The sequence below is a fragment of the Neophocaena asiaeorientalis genome, unplaced genomic scaffold, assembly GCF_003031525.2.
Source record: "Neophocaena asiaeorientalis asiaeorientalis breed wild unplaced genomic scaffold, Neophocaena_asiaeorientalis_V1.1 scaffold256, whole genome shotgun sequence".
Lineage (NCBI taxonomy): Eukaryota > Metazoa > Chordata > Mammalia > Artiodactyla > Phocoenidae > Neophocaena > Neophocaena asiaeorientalis.
This window is the reverse complement of record NW_020185324.1, coordinates 2,784,168-2,801,254: the sequence shown is the minus strand read 5'-3', so window position 1 is coordinate 2,801,254 and position 17,087 is coordinate 2,784,168. Positions and strand designations below refer to the sequence as shown.

General features: G+C 42.4%; 1 protein-coding gene across 3 annotated transcripts in view; it reads right to left on the bottom strand.

The window, feature by feature from the left end:
• SMARCA2 (SWI/SNF related BAF chromatin remodeling complex subunit ATPase 2) overlaps positions 1–17,087 on the bottom strand; it is a 173,887-nt gene that overhangs the window by 119,053 nt on the left and 37,747 nt on the right. For 2 of the 3 annotated variants that reach the window (XM_024734210.1, XM_024734211.1), the window contains exons 1-5: positions 15,843–16,031; positions 13,489–13,662; positions 12,201–12,374; positions 9,023–9,193; positions 953–1,006 (exon numbers count right to left, since the gene is read on the bottom strand). In XM_024734210.1, the coding sequence (XP_024589978.1) occupies positions 953–1,006; positions 9,023–9,193; positions 12,201–12,374; positions 13,489–13,662; positions 15,843–16,016 (747 nt within the window). In that variant the 5' untranslated portion in view covers positions 16,017–16,031. Of the gene's footprint in view, positions 1–952; positions 1,007–9,022; positions 9,194–12,200; positions 12,375–13,488; positions 13,663–15,842; positions 16,032–17,087 lie in introns of those variants that run through there. The other variant, XM_024734212.1, reaches the window with a different exon arrangement.

Sequence of the window (17,087 nt, the reverse complement as noted above, 5' to 3'; positions counted from 1 at the left end):
TGAGCCATGGCCGCTGAGCCTGCGCGTCCAGAGCCTGTGCTCCGCAACGGGAGAGGCCACAACAGTGAGAGGCCCGCGTACCGCAAAAAACAAAAAAAACAAAACAAACAAAAAAAAAACAACAACAACAAAAAAAAAACTAAAATTGAACTACCATACGACCCAGCAATCCCACTACTGGGCATATACCCTGAGAGAACCATAATTCAAAAAGAGTCATGTGCCACAATGTTCACTGCAGCTCTATTTACGATAGCCAGGACATGGAAGCAACCTAAGTGTCCATCAACAGATGAATGGATAAAGAAGATGTGGCACATACATACAATGGAATATTACTCAGCCATAAAAAGAAATGAAATTGAGTTATTTGTAGTGTGGTGGATGGACCTAGAGTCTGTCATACAGAGTGAAGTCAGTCAGAAAGAGATAAAGAAATACCATATGCTAACACATATATATGGAATCTAAGAAAAAAAAAATGGTCATGAAGAACCTAGGGGCAAGACAGGAATAAAGACACAGACCTACTAGAGCACGAACTTGAGGATATGGGGAGGAGGAAGGGTAAGCTGGGACAAAGTGAGAGAGTGGCATGGACATATATACACTACCAAACGTAAAATAGATAGCTAGTGGGAAGCAGCCACATAGCACAGGGAGATCAGCTCGGTGCTTTGTGACCACCTAGAGGGGTGGGATAGGGAGGGTGGGAGGGAGACGCAAGAGGGAGGAGATATGGGGATATATGTATATGTATCGCTGATTCACTTTGTTATACAGCAGAAACTAATACACCATTGTAAAGCAATTATACTCCAATAAAGATGTTAAAAAAAAAAAAGAATAGCAGAGTACAAAATAAAATCAGTATACACAGAGAATGGTGCAGCAAGGTATGGCAGGGTATCATTCAACAGAACACAGCAGAAATGGATGCAAAATCCCTTACCTCTCCATCTGGTCCCAGGGCAGACTCCTCCCCCTCTGCATTCTCTTCAGCCTTCTGCAAAACAATGTCAAATGTTACATGTAAACCAAGAAAGTGGGTACAGGAAGGACCTCATGGCAACTTGGTGGTATATAACAGTAATTCATTACTGCTTATCATCATCCAACAAAGCTTAGGAATTAATGCCTTTTCTTTCTGTTTCTCTTCACTCTCTGAGACAAGACAAACTGTGTACTTTATGGGCAACTTGCAGGGGGTCAGTGAAAGCTGGGTGTGACTCAGGCCTGGCCCACTAGAGATGGCTGGACTGTGTATTCCAGGACCCCAACAGCTTAAGATGTGGCAGCATCGGGACAGGGGTCAGAATCCCAAATGTCCTTGTGTTTGGCACTGTGAAGACAAATCCTGACGTAATCAGCTCAATTTTCCCATTCCCTTAGCAAGTTGTCTAAAAATGTCCCCTCAAGAATGAATTCTGAACCGCTCTTGGGTTATAAAAATGCAAAATCATACAAAATTCTGTGAGTTCTCTGAATTTTTATCATTCTACCTAATTGGCTTTCATAATATACAGTATTTCCACAGTGGGTATATGGGGAAATTTGATGCAGATACTGTGATCTCATGAAAAATTCTGTCATCTTCCATTTCTTAAATATTCCAATAGCTTAGCCCATTAACCTTTACGTGCCTCAAAGGCAGCCTAAATGAAAAGCTAGGATTATGTCACGTTTTGTACATACCCGAGAGAGCCTCTTCTACAAGAGACACAAAATAGTCTAAACTTTCTTACATTTACAACGACCTCTTCGACAAGTGAAATCCTTAACATCACCCTTACAGAATCCTTATTTTAAAGTTATTCTGTGTGGTGTGATTAGAAGAAAAACAAACAAACAAACAAACGTTAGTCATTTCCTTTATCAAGACATTTAAGAAAATGAGCTTTCCTCCCCTGGGCTCTTTAGTTAATTAAAAATATACATAATGATACAGAATCAATATTAACTCCACTTTGTTTACTTAAGGCATTGACAGTGTAATACATTTTTGCTTCCCATGAAAATAACTCGGTTGTCTCTTGACAAAACAGCTTTTACAGAAAATGTTTAGTGGTCAAAATCCAGCCTTTTGTCCATACTGAGGAAGGGCAGTTCCCGTAAATGTCTGAAATTTTATAGTTGCTTGATAATTTTCTTGCAAAAAATACATGTATGTAAGTATGCCAAAACACAAGGCATAAAAAAATGTAGCACTTCTACCAAAGAGTAGGAAATGAAATGCTCTCCTTGGTTATGATTTCCCAAGAATTTAATTTTCTATTTATGTCACCCCAAACTGAAAATATTTACAAGTTCAAAAGAAATGACCATCATGGAAAAGCATCCCTATGTCTGGGCTAGGGATCCAGAGAACAATGGCAGAAAGGCTCAGAAAAGGGACCATCCCTGCTACCAGCCTCCCTGAAGATCTCATTTTTGGAATTCTCAGGCACTATATTCAGGCAACTCTTTTAATTAATGGGAGAAAGTCAATTAATCCCACCATTCTTTCCATACAAATCAGAAATTAGCTACAAATCTGGCCAACAAAGAAAATCAGATGAGACCATGAATAAGCCAATTTTCCAATATCTAGCTAGTGGAACTGGATCACTATTTCAATGAACAGGACATTAAAAAGCTTGGAGGACCATAAATAACAGAATCAAAACTATTCTAAAGAATACTCTTCTGTGAATCTGCCGTAGACTAGACAGGCTGCTTTCTAAAAACTGCCTCATAATCAGGCCTTTCCATTACTTAAATTCCTCTAAACTAATTTTTAAATATCTGGTATCAAATTTGACAAGCAATGTAATATCAGACTTAAGAAAGTCAGCTCTGGAATTAGATGAACTGCGTTTGAATGCCAGCTCTGTCACTAAGCGCAAGAGTACTTAGCTGTGTGATCTCGACCAAGTCTCTGTGTCTTGGTTCCCTCTTCTGTAAAACAGGGACAGCAGCGGTCCCTACCTCATAGAGCTGCTGCAGGACTGGATCGTTATTTCAATATGTACAATCCAGTGTTACATGTAATATCCACTGAGACTGTCAATTTCCACAATGTAAAAGAATCAGTGATAGTCTGAGGGCTATTCTTTTATGTCTATATAAAACTGGCTATAGCACTGTCTGAAAACTGCTTCATACGGTTACGCAGTCAGGGATTTCCGTCTGTTTTGTTCACTCATGTATTCCCATACCTACAAGGGGTCCCGGCACTTAAAAGGCACTAAATAAATATTTGAAGGATGAATGAATGAATGAATGAATGCGCCAAGAACAACACTTTCCACTTAGCGTACATGCCATCAATTAACATTATTTTAATTAGGTGACAATATATGTGCAAGTCATAAAAGAGTTAAGAGCACACACACGTTCCTCACTGAACTGGCGCTCTATGAGACCTTCCCTTGCGTGCCCTGTACTTACACCCAGTTCGGCTATGTTATTCTAGGAGGTGGAAGCCAGATGGCAGTCTACTCTACAGCAAGAGGTGTCAAGTTCTCCCATCATGCTTTGAATTCCTTCAGTTTGGGGACAATCTCTGGTTGGTATGCTTTCAGAAATCCACGTTCTCACATCCAACTAGTGCTCAACCCTCAATTCTCTTCCGCTGCCAGAATTCCCTTTGTGCGTAGCTCAAGGTCAACTCCAAACAGACTGTGACCGGTACTACGATACTGGAGTAACCTGGGACAGACTCTGAGCACCTGGTGGGATGGCCTGCAGCTGATGTGGCCGCGGCTGCCTGAGAGAATTTCATATACAGTGAATCTGCAGCATGTGACTGCAAACACATCCTATCAATGTTGCCGGCTGATGCCGGAGCTTATTTCCACTGATTAAAACAAACACAAAGAAACAAAACCGACTGCAGTTCATCCACTAATCAGGAATAAGGAACTCCGTACTGGCTTCTTCCTATCCACAAAAAGTTGAGAACTAATTACCCTCATGGAGGGGAGGGAGGAATGTAATTATGGAATCGGATGCGAAGCAAATTACTCCTAACCAAAGACAATCTGGCTTCCCAGTTAAGGCTGATGTCAATTCATACCCTTCCTTTAGGAATGTTCATGAACAAAGCTATGTGCACAGCTACCCCACTTTCCTTGCAGAGGCTGTATAAAATAATCAACAACGCTGTGTGGAGGGAAAGAGATCCCCCAACATGAAAACCCTGTGGAAGCTGAATTCAAGAAAATGGGCCTCACTGGGGTACTTTATGCAGATTACCACAACACAGGACACAAACAGCCTCACTCCGTAAAGAAAACAGCTTTGTACCAAATATTTCACAATCTATATTATAAAGTGAACACAGTTTATCCCCCAGCAGGTGTTATAATATGCTGAAACATCATTCAAATGTGTTGGCATCTTAAAGACTCATTCTGCTTCGAGGGAAACTTAAGATTTTCAGAAACCGCTTGGGTTATTTTTACTGTCATTTAAGAGGACCTGTGAGCATTAAGATAGGTGATCAGGCAATAAAAAAAAATACCCAAGAATATCAAATTAACAGGCAATTGCGCATTACTTAAGTTGGGCCTTGCAGAGAAAACCAATTCCAACGTTTTGACTCAAGTAACTGGTCAATCCAGTTACGCTGGACTTTGATCCAAATTTCTGGTTTCACCCATTTTGACACTGAACTTATCAAATAAATCTAACCATCATGGCATCGTGTTCACCTACCTTTACAATAGTCACTACACTCAAATGCCCAGGATTGCCTTAGAACCTTTCTTTCACCTACAAAAATCTCCTTGTGGAGGCAAACCGCAAAAAGCTAATCATCTTTGGGGAAAGGAGATAAAAGAATTGAGAAGGACTGGAGAGTCACTCAAATTTAAAATAAATGCCTCAATAGCATTACTACTTTGCACCTGATGCTCTTTTCACTGAAAATTATACCGAGGGGCTTTTCTCTAATTGTCGGCTGTCTTCCTATCACTATACTGATCGATACACTATGCCAGAAAGGTCCCCCCTCCAAAACATCACAGATGCACGTGTAACAGTGTTTGATGAGAGAGAAGGAGAACAGAATAAGTTTCAGAAAGAAAGACCATGACGGAGAAGTCATTGGACACAGCACTCCCCCATGGACTCTCTACGTTCTCATTAGTATCATGGGTTTCCAAGAAATGTCACAATAAATACCAAGGGTGTCGTGCTGTTGGTACACACCCCAGTGAAAGATTTGGGGGAGGGGGATTAAATACTTTATACTTTACTTTTGGCCTGAAGTCAATAGCTGGGGAAGCTGAACCTCTTAAATGACCAGACTTTTCAGCAGTAGGTGTGTGGGTTAGGGGGCTGGCATGGGCTCCCAACCACAGCTTAGGGAAAGACATACCCTAAATCTCTGTAAGAAATACCTTATTGTTTGGATATTATAGGCCAAATAATTAGACAATTCTCTTTCTAGGATCTGGGGAGGAAGAGGGAAGCAGAATCTGCCAAAAATAAGAAATCCTCATTTCCCACTGCAGGCCTCCACGGCCAAGGAGCCTGTCGTTGTCCTAAAAGGCATTCTACCTGATAATATCTAATTGATCCTCACCTAGAAAAAAATGGTGGCCACTTATTTTCTCAACACCACAGAGAACATACAGTAAGGGGAAAAAGAAGATTTTATTTTCAGAAAAACCTATAACCACATTTCAACAATCACGATCCTACATCTATACCACAGAACTGATTGATAAAACAACTAATATTTACTGAGCACTTACTATGTCCCAGGGAGCGTTCTAAGTGCTTTAGGTAAACTTTCCTATGTGAGCCTCACAACAAATCTAGGCTATAGGTCCTGTTCCTATCACCTTCTTACAGATCGAGAGACTGAAGCACTGGGTAACAGATCTCTTTATGAAATATCCTACAAGGGAATAAGAGCAAATTAGTGTTCTATGTTTCCTTATGCAGTTATGAATTTAAGAGATTGCGTACCAATGTGCTTTAGACAGTAGTCCAATTTCGTAAGTTAGCACGTTCAATCCTATTTGCATACGACGCCATTTCAACCTGGAGTCCCCCAGTAGATATAAGGGAACTCGCATGGCAGAGGATGGAGACCTCCAGGTCATGCTAAGTACCCATAACCGTGTATTCACCTTGTCACACTGCAGAGACTGCTGTCACCGAATCAGATATTTCAATACTTGAAAAATTATTCCTCCTCTAACACCTAAGTAGATACATAGAGCTTCTTTCTTTTTCTTCCACTTGAAGGGCGTTAATGGAAGGCCAGGTTGAGATCGAGAAGTTTCAGAATGATTTATAAATGTATACTTCATAGAAGCGGCTCTAATGGTGAGAAGAGCAAAACTAAGCAAGGTCCTGAGAGGTTAAAGGAAACCCACTCTATTATTCACTAACACCAAGTAAACCTGATCAACTCCCCAAGAAAGAAAAGGCCTTCTCTGTTACACCAGGGCAATTCCTTAAAAAAATGATACACTAGTTTAACACTGAGTAAAAAAGTAGCCCTTTTCCAGTTAAACTGCAAGGTCCACCATACTTACCTTTGACGGCACAGTTCTTCAAGTTACCTGTATCTTGTCCTACAAGTGTTGCCACCAGTTCAATGCTATTAGTTCACTGAGTAAAGAAGCTTTCTCAAAACAAAGATTTAGGGATGCCTTACTTAATTAGAAAAAAAAGCAAAACAGAACCTGCAGATAGATGCAGCACGATACTCACTTCTATGGGAAATGCTGAAAGGGACAGCACAGAATTTTAAAGTGTCCACATGCAGGTTCCCTCCCTGACACAGAGAAGCTGGAACAAACAACTCTCAATCATTCACTCTAATGGAGGGAAGAAGAACTCCAGGTAATCCAGAGTGTCAAATAATCAGCTTTTGAAAGCATCCATTTTCTTTGCACTTGAATTAAGGTACATCTAAAATTGGGTAACTCACTCTGAACTAAGTCTTAAAACCCCATGAGACAGTTTTCAGGAAGGTCTAGGAAGGAGCCCAGTTTCTTTTTGTCCTTTCTTTATCCAAGGTCTCCCAGCAAGATGGCCCAGGAAGGAAATACGGCCTGATCTCCTTGGTCCTGCTGAGGGCAGGGGGAGCTCAGATGCGAGGCATCCTGAGAGCATGTCAGGGGAGAGGGAGAGGGCTGCTAATAAACTAATAATTCTGCACATTCCATCATGTGAGCTCATCAGCGGAAGATGCCCAGAGACAGCCACCAGGCAGACTGGAGTCGCTTGGGTACCTATTATTCGTTTGCCAGGAAACCAGGTCCCAGTTTTACTCCCCGCCTTCCTTCACAGCATTCATGACAGTTTATAATTATATACTTGGGTGCATATTTGATTAATGTCTCTCTCTCTCTCTCTCTAATTAATTAAGAGGGCAAGAGTGCTTTTCCTCACCACTTGCACTCTCTCTCCCCCAGCATCTAGCATCCTGCCTAGATCATAGTAAGTGTTCAGTTAATATTTTCTGAGCAAATACATGAAACAGAAAGAATAAGTGCTATTAGCAAACCTGAAAGCAAGAGTTTGGAGGTAGAGAGTCAACCTACAGATGATGCAGTGTTGGCAGCATCAGGAAAAATACTGACAGGTTCCTGCTCTGTACAGATTAACATAGAAACAAAGGCATAATCATTACAGCACAATTATGTATCTTTCTTTGCCTATGATGATATAACAATCTAATACTACTGCAGCAGTCCATTAATTAAGAGCCAGAAGCTCATATCTGAGCCATTAGCTTTTAATCACAAAGAAACACAGACTACGAACGGTAGTACTAAAAACACTAACAGTGACCTTTTTGTGACAGTCTCTGCAAAATATGCCTCAGGATCAGGAAAAACTAAAATGGTCATTTCATGGGGTCCGCCTATGGAATATGAGAGAATTGTTATCTGCTTGCCATGTGCCAACTTTAAGTCAGAAATTGGGAGCTGGAATTTTGCAAAGTCTATAATGCGACCTTGACAAGAAAATGAGGTATTCCTCACCAAAGAAATGTCGAAATGCAAGCCCTGACTCATCCCTTGTTCACCTTCACAATAAGGGAAGCTATCTTATACTAAAGAAATCAGGTGCAGAAGGTGCCTTTTCAATCACTTATTCCTCCTCCTTAATTATGAAACAGGTATGAGAATTCAGGAGCCATGAAATTAATTATTTTTTTGAAAAACATTTTGTGCAATTATTCAGTGCAGAGAAGAAATGATTAAACGCTACCAACCCTCAATCTTCACAATTCTAACGAACACTTCCTGTCGATGTTTATACCTGGGCCAATCAGAACTGACCGTGAAAACAAAACATCCACCGAGAACTATATTAGCAGACTACTTAAGCTTCAAAGAGGCTCTACATTTACAGGTTACCCTTGAATTGAGATATAGTATCTGCAGAGTAGAGGTTCTAAATCTTACCCCTTCGTTTCTCATGATAAATTGGATTATTTTACATAAGACTATTCACTGTTTTCTGTAATGACCTAAAACCCTGACTTGCACATCTACCTTAGTGTAAAACCGGGGCAGCTGAACTGAGCGAACAATCTTGGCATCGCTGTCTGTCCAAAGAAACAGGCTGAAATATGTTCTAAAAGTATCCCAAAGCTATCTCTTCCATCTTCCTCTGGCTCCTTTCAATCTGAACGTAGCATTTTCGTCTTCATTTTCACTCCAGTTTCTTAACTCAGCAGTCCCCTGCCTCGCTGGCATTGCACTTGAGCAAACATTTCTTTGTGCCCATGGTTTTCCTTTTTCTACCGACCGTGTGTACTTAGTTTCTGAATGCTGGGTGAAACAGTGGAAATAGAGCCAAATATACATCCTGTCCATCATGCCGCCATCTCCAAAATGTTGCCTAGTACACCTAGTACATCAACCCGTTTATATCAGCAATGTTTGCGATACAATCATCTAAGTCTCCCACTAGTGCGGTAGGAAGTACCCATTAAAGGGCAAGACATGCCTAAAACTGGTCGGCGACCACACGTCCCCGGTTCAGCCACAGCCACTCAGGTGCTCACCTTCCTCTTCTTCCTCCTCTTCTTCTTCTCTTTGGCCGCCTGGGCTTGCTTGTGCTCCCAAACCAGATTAGTCAGGTTGGCTACATACTCATCCGTCTGCTGCAAAAGGTACGCTAAACGCCTATCTTTCTTTTGATCGATCAGTTTTCTGTAGCCCTCTTCATCTTCAGCCTATTAAGGAAAGAAGAGCGTGATCAGAACATAATAAAAGTTTGCAGACGACACCTTTTTCCACTCCTCCCTCCCCTCGATGGTCTGAACTGCGGTGGTCCGCGCAGCACACCGAATGATTCCGGCCACCCGAGTTCTCGCACACTGTCTGGGAATAGGGAACACACGGAGGTACGATGCCTATGCCCCGGGACACCAGAGTTCACGGCAAGGTCAACACACATAACTATTTGTGGGGTGTGATCAAGCACTCTGAGAAAACTTTTCATTCTTTTGTGTTCCTTTAACTGCGCAAAAAGTGTTAAAATTTGAGGATTCACCATCTGAAACTTATTCTTAACTTTATATTTTGGAAAGTGTCAAATATAATCAAAAGTAGAGAAGGTAGTATAATCTCTCATATAACCAACACCAAGCAACAAAAATTAACTCCCCATGACTCCTGTTTGTTTCGCGGCAGCCCTTCCCCCACCTCCTCCCTGCAATCCCAAACTGGATTGTCCTGAAGCAAATTCCAGACATAATAGCTTTTCATTCATAAGTATTTCAATAAGTACTTCCAGAGGCAAGGAACTGAAATAGGTTTTGAACAAATAACTTTTTATACTTAAAAGCATTACAAGGACTTCCCTGGTGGCGCAGTGGTTAAGAATCCACCTGCCACGGCAGGAGACATGGGTTCGAGCCCTGGTCTGGGAAGATCCCACATACCGCGGAGCAACTAAGCCCGTGTGCCTCAACTACTGAAGCCCGCGCGCCTAGAGCCCGTGCTCCGCAACAAGAGAAGCCACCGCAGTGAGAAGCCCGGGCACCACAACCAAGAGTAGCCCCCGCCCGCCACAGGTAGAGAAAGCCCGCGCTCAGCCACGAAGACCCAACGCAGCCAAAACTAAATAAATAAATGAATTTATAAAAAAAATGTGGTTGGGCTTCCCTGGTGGCGCAGTGGTTGAGAGTCCGCCTGCCGATGCAGGGGACGCGGGTTCGTGCCCCGGTCCGGGAGGATCCCACGTGCCGCGGAGCGGCTGGGCCCGTGAGCCATGGCCGCTGGGCCTGCGCGTCCGGAGCCTATGCTCCGCAACGGGAGAGGCCACAGCAGTGAGAGGCCCGCGTACCGCAAAAAAAAAAAAAAAAAAAAATGTGGTTGACTGGGAGGGATTTTGGTTACAGGTCAGCACTGCATGATGGGCCCAGATGACCGGAGACAAGTCATTAGCACCTGAAGCCTGACAGTGCTGAGCCATAAAACAGACACAGTACTTCCCACTTCTACCTCCTGTTAAGCAATATTATGAGGTTAAATGGAATAAAAACTGATGCACTCTGGGTCATTTCCAGAGAAATCTTTTTATACATCCCAATAAAAGGACATCTCAAAAATATCTTCCTCGTGTGATGCAGGATAAAAGGAACACACTGCAAAATCTTTTAAGAGGCAGCTCCTTACAGAGAAGCTTAGGTTTTTCAGTGCAGGGGTGTCCCTCCAGCATTTGCCCGAGTAACAGCAGCCTCATCACTCCGTCTGGCTGCTGGCTGCCCCATGGCTGAGCAGGAACCTCAAATGCTATTATAACTGTAATTGCTTTTGGTTATGGTTGATCTCACTTGAAGAAAGAATGATAAAAAAAAACTTCAGTGTCTCTGTTATCTGTATATTCCATCATTTAATTGCGAAAATTAATGATTTGCAAATGCCTAATCATTAGTGTCAAGCCAATCTGTTACTGAAGTTCTAATATAGTTTCACTTCAGTTGAATCAGACACATTTGACTGTTCCCTGCTCAAATACTATAAAATGGTCTCCCCAGCTAGTTAGCCATCTCCTGGTCCCCTCCCTCCCAAAAAATGAGAGGGAGGTAGGAGAAGGTGGTAAGACTTAGTAGACCCCGGACACAGAGCCTTTTAAAATATGGTGTTCACTCTCCGAAATCCAAAAAAATTAATGACAAAAAAACGCAAACCGTAATACCAGCCAGGAAGACTATGTCATTTGGAATTTTCCAGGGACATAATTATGGGTTGAGGCTAAGGATTTTATCTTCATCCAGTACCCAGGCATTACATCCCAGATAGAATTTGCACGTCTCCTATCAATATACATTACACACACTTTTCTAAAATCCGCGGTGTGCTCTGAGGTCCGATTCCAAAAATAAATGGCCAATAAACTCAAATACGCAGGCCAGTGATATAAACCAACTCCTTCTGTGTTTAAATATCCATTAGAAAGTAACGGTGGAAATGAAATGACCCATGAATAGCCTTTGACAATAACACGGCTATGATCAAAAAAGCAACATTTCAAAATTAACTTAAAAATCACTTTTTAAACTGTTAGAGAAAAATTTCTGCCAGAATTTTGAAGCACCAGCGGCTTCAAAAAAAGAACTTCTTAGATTCCAAGACACAACTTCATGAGATATTCATTCAAAACAACTTGTGTCATTAGTCTCAAAGAGGCAACACTTTAAAAAGAACTGCCGTTTCCATCCCTCCAGGTCTGGTGATCAAAACTCCTGCAAAATATAGTACCTGACTTTATGTAAAAAGCTATCATCTGGGGCTTTCCTGGTGGCGCAGTGGTTGAGAGTCCGCCTGCCGATGCAGGGGACACGGGTTCGTGCCCCGGTCCGGGAAGATCTCACATGCCTCGGAGCGGCTGGGCCCGTGAGCCATGGCCGCTGAGCCTGCGTGTCCGCAACGGGAGAGGCCACAACAGTGAGAGGCCCGCGTAGCGCAAAAAAAAAAAAAAGAGCTCTCATCTGAATAACAGTGCCACCCTAGGACATGGAAACCCTATACTCATCAGTGGTAGCCCTAGATTTGTGGCACTGCACTGTCTAGGAAAGGGAAGATATTTTTACTCCATCCCTGTGAAGTTCAAAGGAATGGATTAGTATATTTGATAAGCAGCTTCTCTCCTTCTACTACAGCATGTTTAACATTCTCAGTGCAGATGGCCGTGAGGGGAGCATTTTCCTGGGTTCCTGTAGGCAGGCCCCTTACCATCAATCTCCGCATTCTCTCCTTTTCGATCCGCTCCGTCTCCTTCTTCTGCTCCCTTTCAGTGTTGGCGTGCCAAGTGGCCACTGCTTTGGAAAGCTTCTGGATCTTCCCGGCCACAGACCGATGGTACTCCTTAAAATCTTTTGCATGCTGCAAAATACTGTTCAGGTATTCCTAAGGGATCCAAAGCGGGGAGAAGAGAAGGCTTAAAATTCAGTTCCCAATGTCGTTGGAGGTTGCATCATAGTACAGGGAAACTCTGTGTATTGAACAGCCATGGGGGACTAGAACCTATTTTGGGACAGGTGCCCTGGTGTGTCGCCATAGCTGAGGTGTGGGCTATGTAGTGGTGGGAAAGATGACCTCTCAAAGTTCGTTTTGGTGCCAGCCGGTGGAAGAGAAGCCTCCCCAGCCTTGAGGGTGTGGCCACGTGAAAATGGAAAGATCAAAGGTTGAGAGAGACCTGCAAAACAGTGATGATAAAATTTAAAGCAAATCACTCCCAGATAAACCTCAGGGAGATGGGTGTTTCCAGTGAGAAGCGTGTTACAAAAGTAGTGTTTCTTCTGCTCTCACTTAAATACCTTAGAATTGTCCCTCAAAAGAAGTTTTATAGGAAGCTAAAATTGCCATACATCTTTTGTATCCACTTTTTAAATAAAGAAGGGGAAACTTGTAACCTTATTGACACTTAAGTGCAACACTTTTCAAAACAAAACTTAATCGAGGCACTGAATTAAGCACAGAAAAACAAGTAAAATTCACAGGATTACAACACGAGATCAGATCCTACATCAAAATATTTCCAAATCCCTAGAAAGGAATGTTTTAAAATATCTGCCCCTGTGAAACCTTCAACTGGGCCCTTGAAAAGCCCAGGATACTATATTTATATCTGTGATAAAAATAATGGTTTGCCCGCTTCTTTCCAAGTTCCCTCTTCCCCAGGACTTTGTTCTAGGAAACCCGCCTGTGCCTACCCAGTCAGCAGCATCCCATGGGGTTATGAATTTGACACGTGATTGGAATTCAGAAAGCAGGGTCCCCCCCACCCCCTTATCCTGTACTGACCGTTTGCGTGTCCTTGCGGAGGTCACCTACCACTCTGGCTGGGCCTAGGTTTCCTCATCTATGAAATGGTGTGGTTGGACTACGTAAGCTCCCGGGATCCTTTCTGTGATGTCCCCACTGCCTGCGGTTGTCCATTTTTCAGTGGTTCTGACTCCGCCCAGTTTCTTGGTTAGCATCTCTGTCAACGGCGGGGCACCCAGAGCCCGGGCCCAAGTACCTGGTGCTTCTGCCGACGCTTCCTCTCCTGCTCGATCTTCTGCTGCTTCTCCAGCTTCTCCGTCATGCGGGCTTCCCTCAGGGTCTGGCGCTTGCTCCGTTTGTATGCTTTGGAGTTGAGGGCCGTCTCCAGGGTCGTGTCCCGTCGCATGCAGGCCACTACCTCCTGTCTCAGCTGTCAAGAGGGGAGCAGTTAGAACACCTCCCCAGACGGAGGCCAGACCCCCGTCGTCCCCTGCCCTCCATTTAGTGGAGCCGAATGGTGACTCCCTGAGTTTCTCCATCACAGTTGGCCTTTTAGGAAACAAAGGGACTACATCATGCTGAATGTATATGGTATTTTCAAAGATGCTCTAAGTTTTCTTTCCAAAAAATTCAGAGAGGGAGCAAGTACGGCACTGTTAACAGTAAAGAGAATAAATCAGTAAGTAAGCAGAGGATGTCTTGGCTTTAAAATAAATTGATTCGCTCTATTTAATTATCCTAATGATATTAATTAGTTAATAAGCTTTTTACATTTTTTTACTCCATTGTAAGTGCCAGGCTAACTTTCTCTTTGTGCTTAAAGATTAACGTGAACAACGCTGGGCAAAAAAGAATAGAAGAGTTACTTCCTGCTCATGTGAAGGAGCTGCAGATATGCAAACGTGCTAATTCATCATCTCATGTAAAAGACGGGAAATACTAGTCTGAGCTTCCTCCCACTCCTAACAATGATATTCTTTGCAAGATACTTAATTTTTTTTTTTTTTTTACTGTATTATGGACTTCTTTTAGATCAGAAATATAGTATTTCGTTCATATTGTATGTTACGTGGTGGTAAAAGGTGGGGGGTGGAAACATGCACTGAAATAGCAATTCGACTGAATCTGAAATCAGCATCCATTACAGCTAATTTCATTGGAACACTTCACAGATAACAGATTTTTCAATAATATGAAGCAAAAACCAGAAACCAATCAGAATCCAGCATAGTGAAGCTAATTTGAATCTAATCTTATTCCTGAAAATACTCATTTAACCAAATTTTATTAAACAGCTTATCAAGGCATTTTATGAAGTTACCTGTAAGAAAGAAGCAAATGGAGTGCAGAAAGTTTTTTCTTTTTTCTTGTTTTCCTTTCTTTTTTTGTTTTTAAGTTAAGCTCTAATCTACTCTCACAAACCTACGGTCAAGTAGCTGCCAGCCACCACGATGCCCCTCTTGTGATATTATAACCAACAAGGCAAAACGTATTTCCAAGTTCGTATGACAATAGCAAGAGGGATGGCCTTGTGATTTTACTCACATCCTCCAACAGACCAAGTCATGTAATTCGGTACTTCCAAACTACTTTCAGTCATTAATTATTCATTTTGCATGCCCCGAGACCTTCACCAAACAAGCCCGTCTGACTGGCGAGGAAGCATTCCTTTTCCCCTTTGGCTAAATGCTGCTGTGTGACGACCAGGGGACCTGAAGCTTTGGGGTGAGAAGGCAAAACTCGCCAAAGTGAAAATTAGTTCTACTTCATTCCACTAGTTTCCTACTGATTTAGCAATTATAAAATAGATCGCTATGCTAGCCTTTCTTTTTTTGTTGTTGGTACGCGGGCCTCTCAGAGCACAGGCTCCGGACGCGCAGGCTCAGCGGCCATGGCTCATGGGCCCAGCCGCTCCGGCGCATGTGGGATCTTCCTGGACCGGGGCATGAACCCGCGCCCCCTGCATCGGCAGGCGGACTCTCAACCACTGCGCCACCAGGGAAGCCCCTATGCTAGCCTTTCTTAATCAGTGACTACTAAGAACATAGCAAGAACAATAGATACAAATTCACTGATAAGTCAAATATGGGGGTCTGATGTGATGAAATGCTCCAAAAGTAGGTGTTGACAAATAATCAACAGTTACAAACCAGTTTTATGTATTTCTATAAACAATGAGCTATTTAGTTGAGTGGCTTTCGTATTTGTTAAAATGATTTTCATAGTCACGGCTAGGATTTTACATTTCTCTTTACAAGGAAGCTCTGATCTATCACCTTCCTGTTTTCTTTGAAACCATAAAGGCAAACATGAGCTATCCCATCTGTTCTCAAGGTTTCATCTACAGTAACAAAATGCCGTAACTCTGACTTTGGAAACCATAATATGGAAGAAAAAAATGTCTCTGATGTACAGAAGAGAAAAACAGAAATAATAAGCAGTTAGTCTTCATTACTTTTAGTTCTGTGCTGCTGGTCGAAAAGATACAGTCTTTTACTAAGTTTATATCTTTATACCAATATTGAACGACTTAAGGAAACACACAGATCACACTCTGGAACAATTATATTTATTTCCTGCACCTCAAATGTGCTGGGGAAAAGGTATTACCTGACGCTGGAAATTGAGTAACCGAAGTGCTTTCAGTTCCACGGTTGCTTTGGTTCGTAAATCTGGTGGCAAAGAGCCAGGGAGATTTTCCAGTTCCTGTATCCTATGGGCTATGCGAGCCTGAAGTCTAACGGAGATAATAAAATGGGGGAGGGGGAAGGTGGAAATATACATTACAGTCTGGTCTTAAATGATAGACAACAACCTTAGGTTTAAGTTCACCTTCCAGATACTGACGGCCAATTTCTGATACCCAACTAGATTATCTGATGTTAAACAGAGAAAAGCTACCTTTGCATTAATGCAGACAGGTGCTATATTACTTAACACTTTGGCCTTCTTCACAGCCTCTCTCTAACAGCCAGGAAGGAAGGCTCAGAATACATCTAGGAGGAAAGTCAAGCCCCATGGCTCCCTCTGAAGAGAGAGAGAAAACGAGACAGGAAAATATGACTTGCTCCCGAACTCCTGGCCAGCCAGAGTGCGGAGCCGAGACGACGGAGTTCTCTTTCTAACTTCTAGTTCTGTCCTAAGGCAACGGGGCCATTTGCCCTCCTTGCCAAGGTGCTGACGATGACAGCCAGTAAAGCTGAGTGAACAAGAGCAGTGTTAGGTGCTGAGGTCACAGAAACCAGCCAACCCAAAACATTCAGAGAGAGAGAGAGCGCGCTACCAGCCACAACCATTTCCTCTGCGAGCAGTGCTTGCTTGAGAAAAGAAAAGGCAAATTAGGCATTTTTAAAAATCAGGTTTGGAGCAGCAGTAAATAGTAAACAGTTTTTAAAAACGAAGAGTTTCCAGAAAAGGACTGCCAGGGAGTCTCAATCTGGACATCATCAAAAAATAGAACTATAGGTACTTCCTCACAATACAGGCCGAATAGAAAATAAAAGACTTGCTACTTGATTCATTTGGGATACTATTACTGTTAGTCATAGAAACTGGTTTTAGGGTTCACCTGGATCCTATTCTTACAAATAATTACATGCCATCTAAATCTATTTTTAGAATGACCTCCCCCCAAATTTGAGGCAAAACTGTCTTGGAATAGATTTCGACAAAGAAAGAACAGTAAAAGGTAGTAAGTTAAACTAAACTAATAGTAACTCCACTAAGTTAGGTGCATTTAAAGCACAATTTAATTGTCTCTCTCTCTGTCTCTCTCTCTGTCTCTGTCTCTGTCTCTGTCTCTCTCTCTCTCTCTCTCACACACACACACACACACACACACACACACACACACAC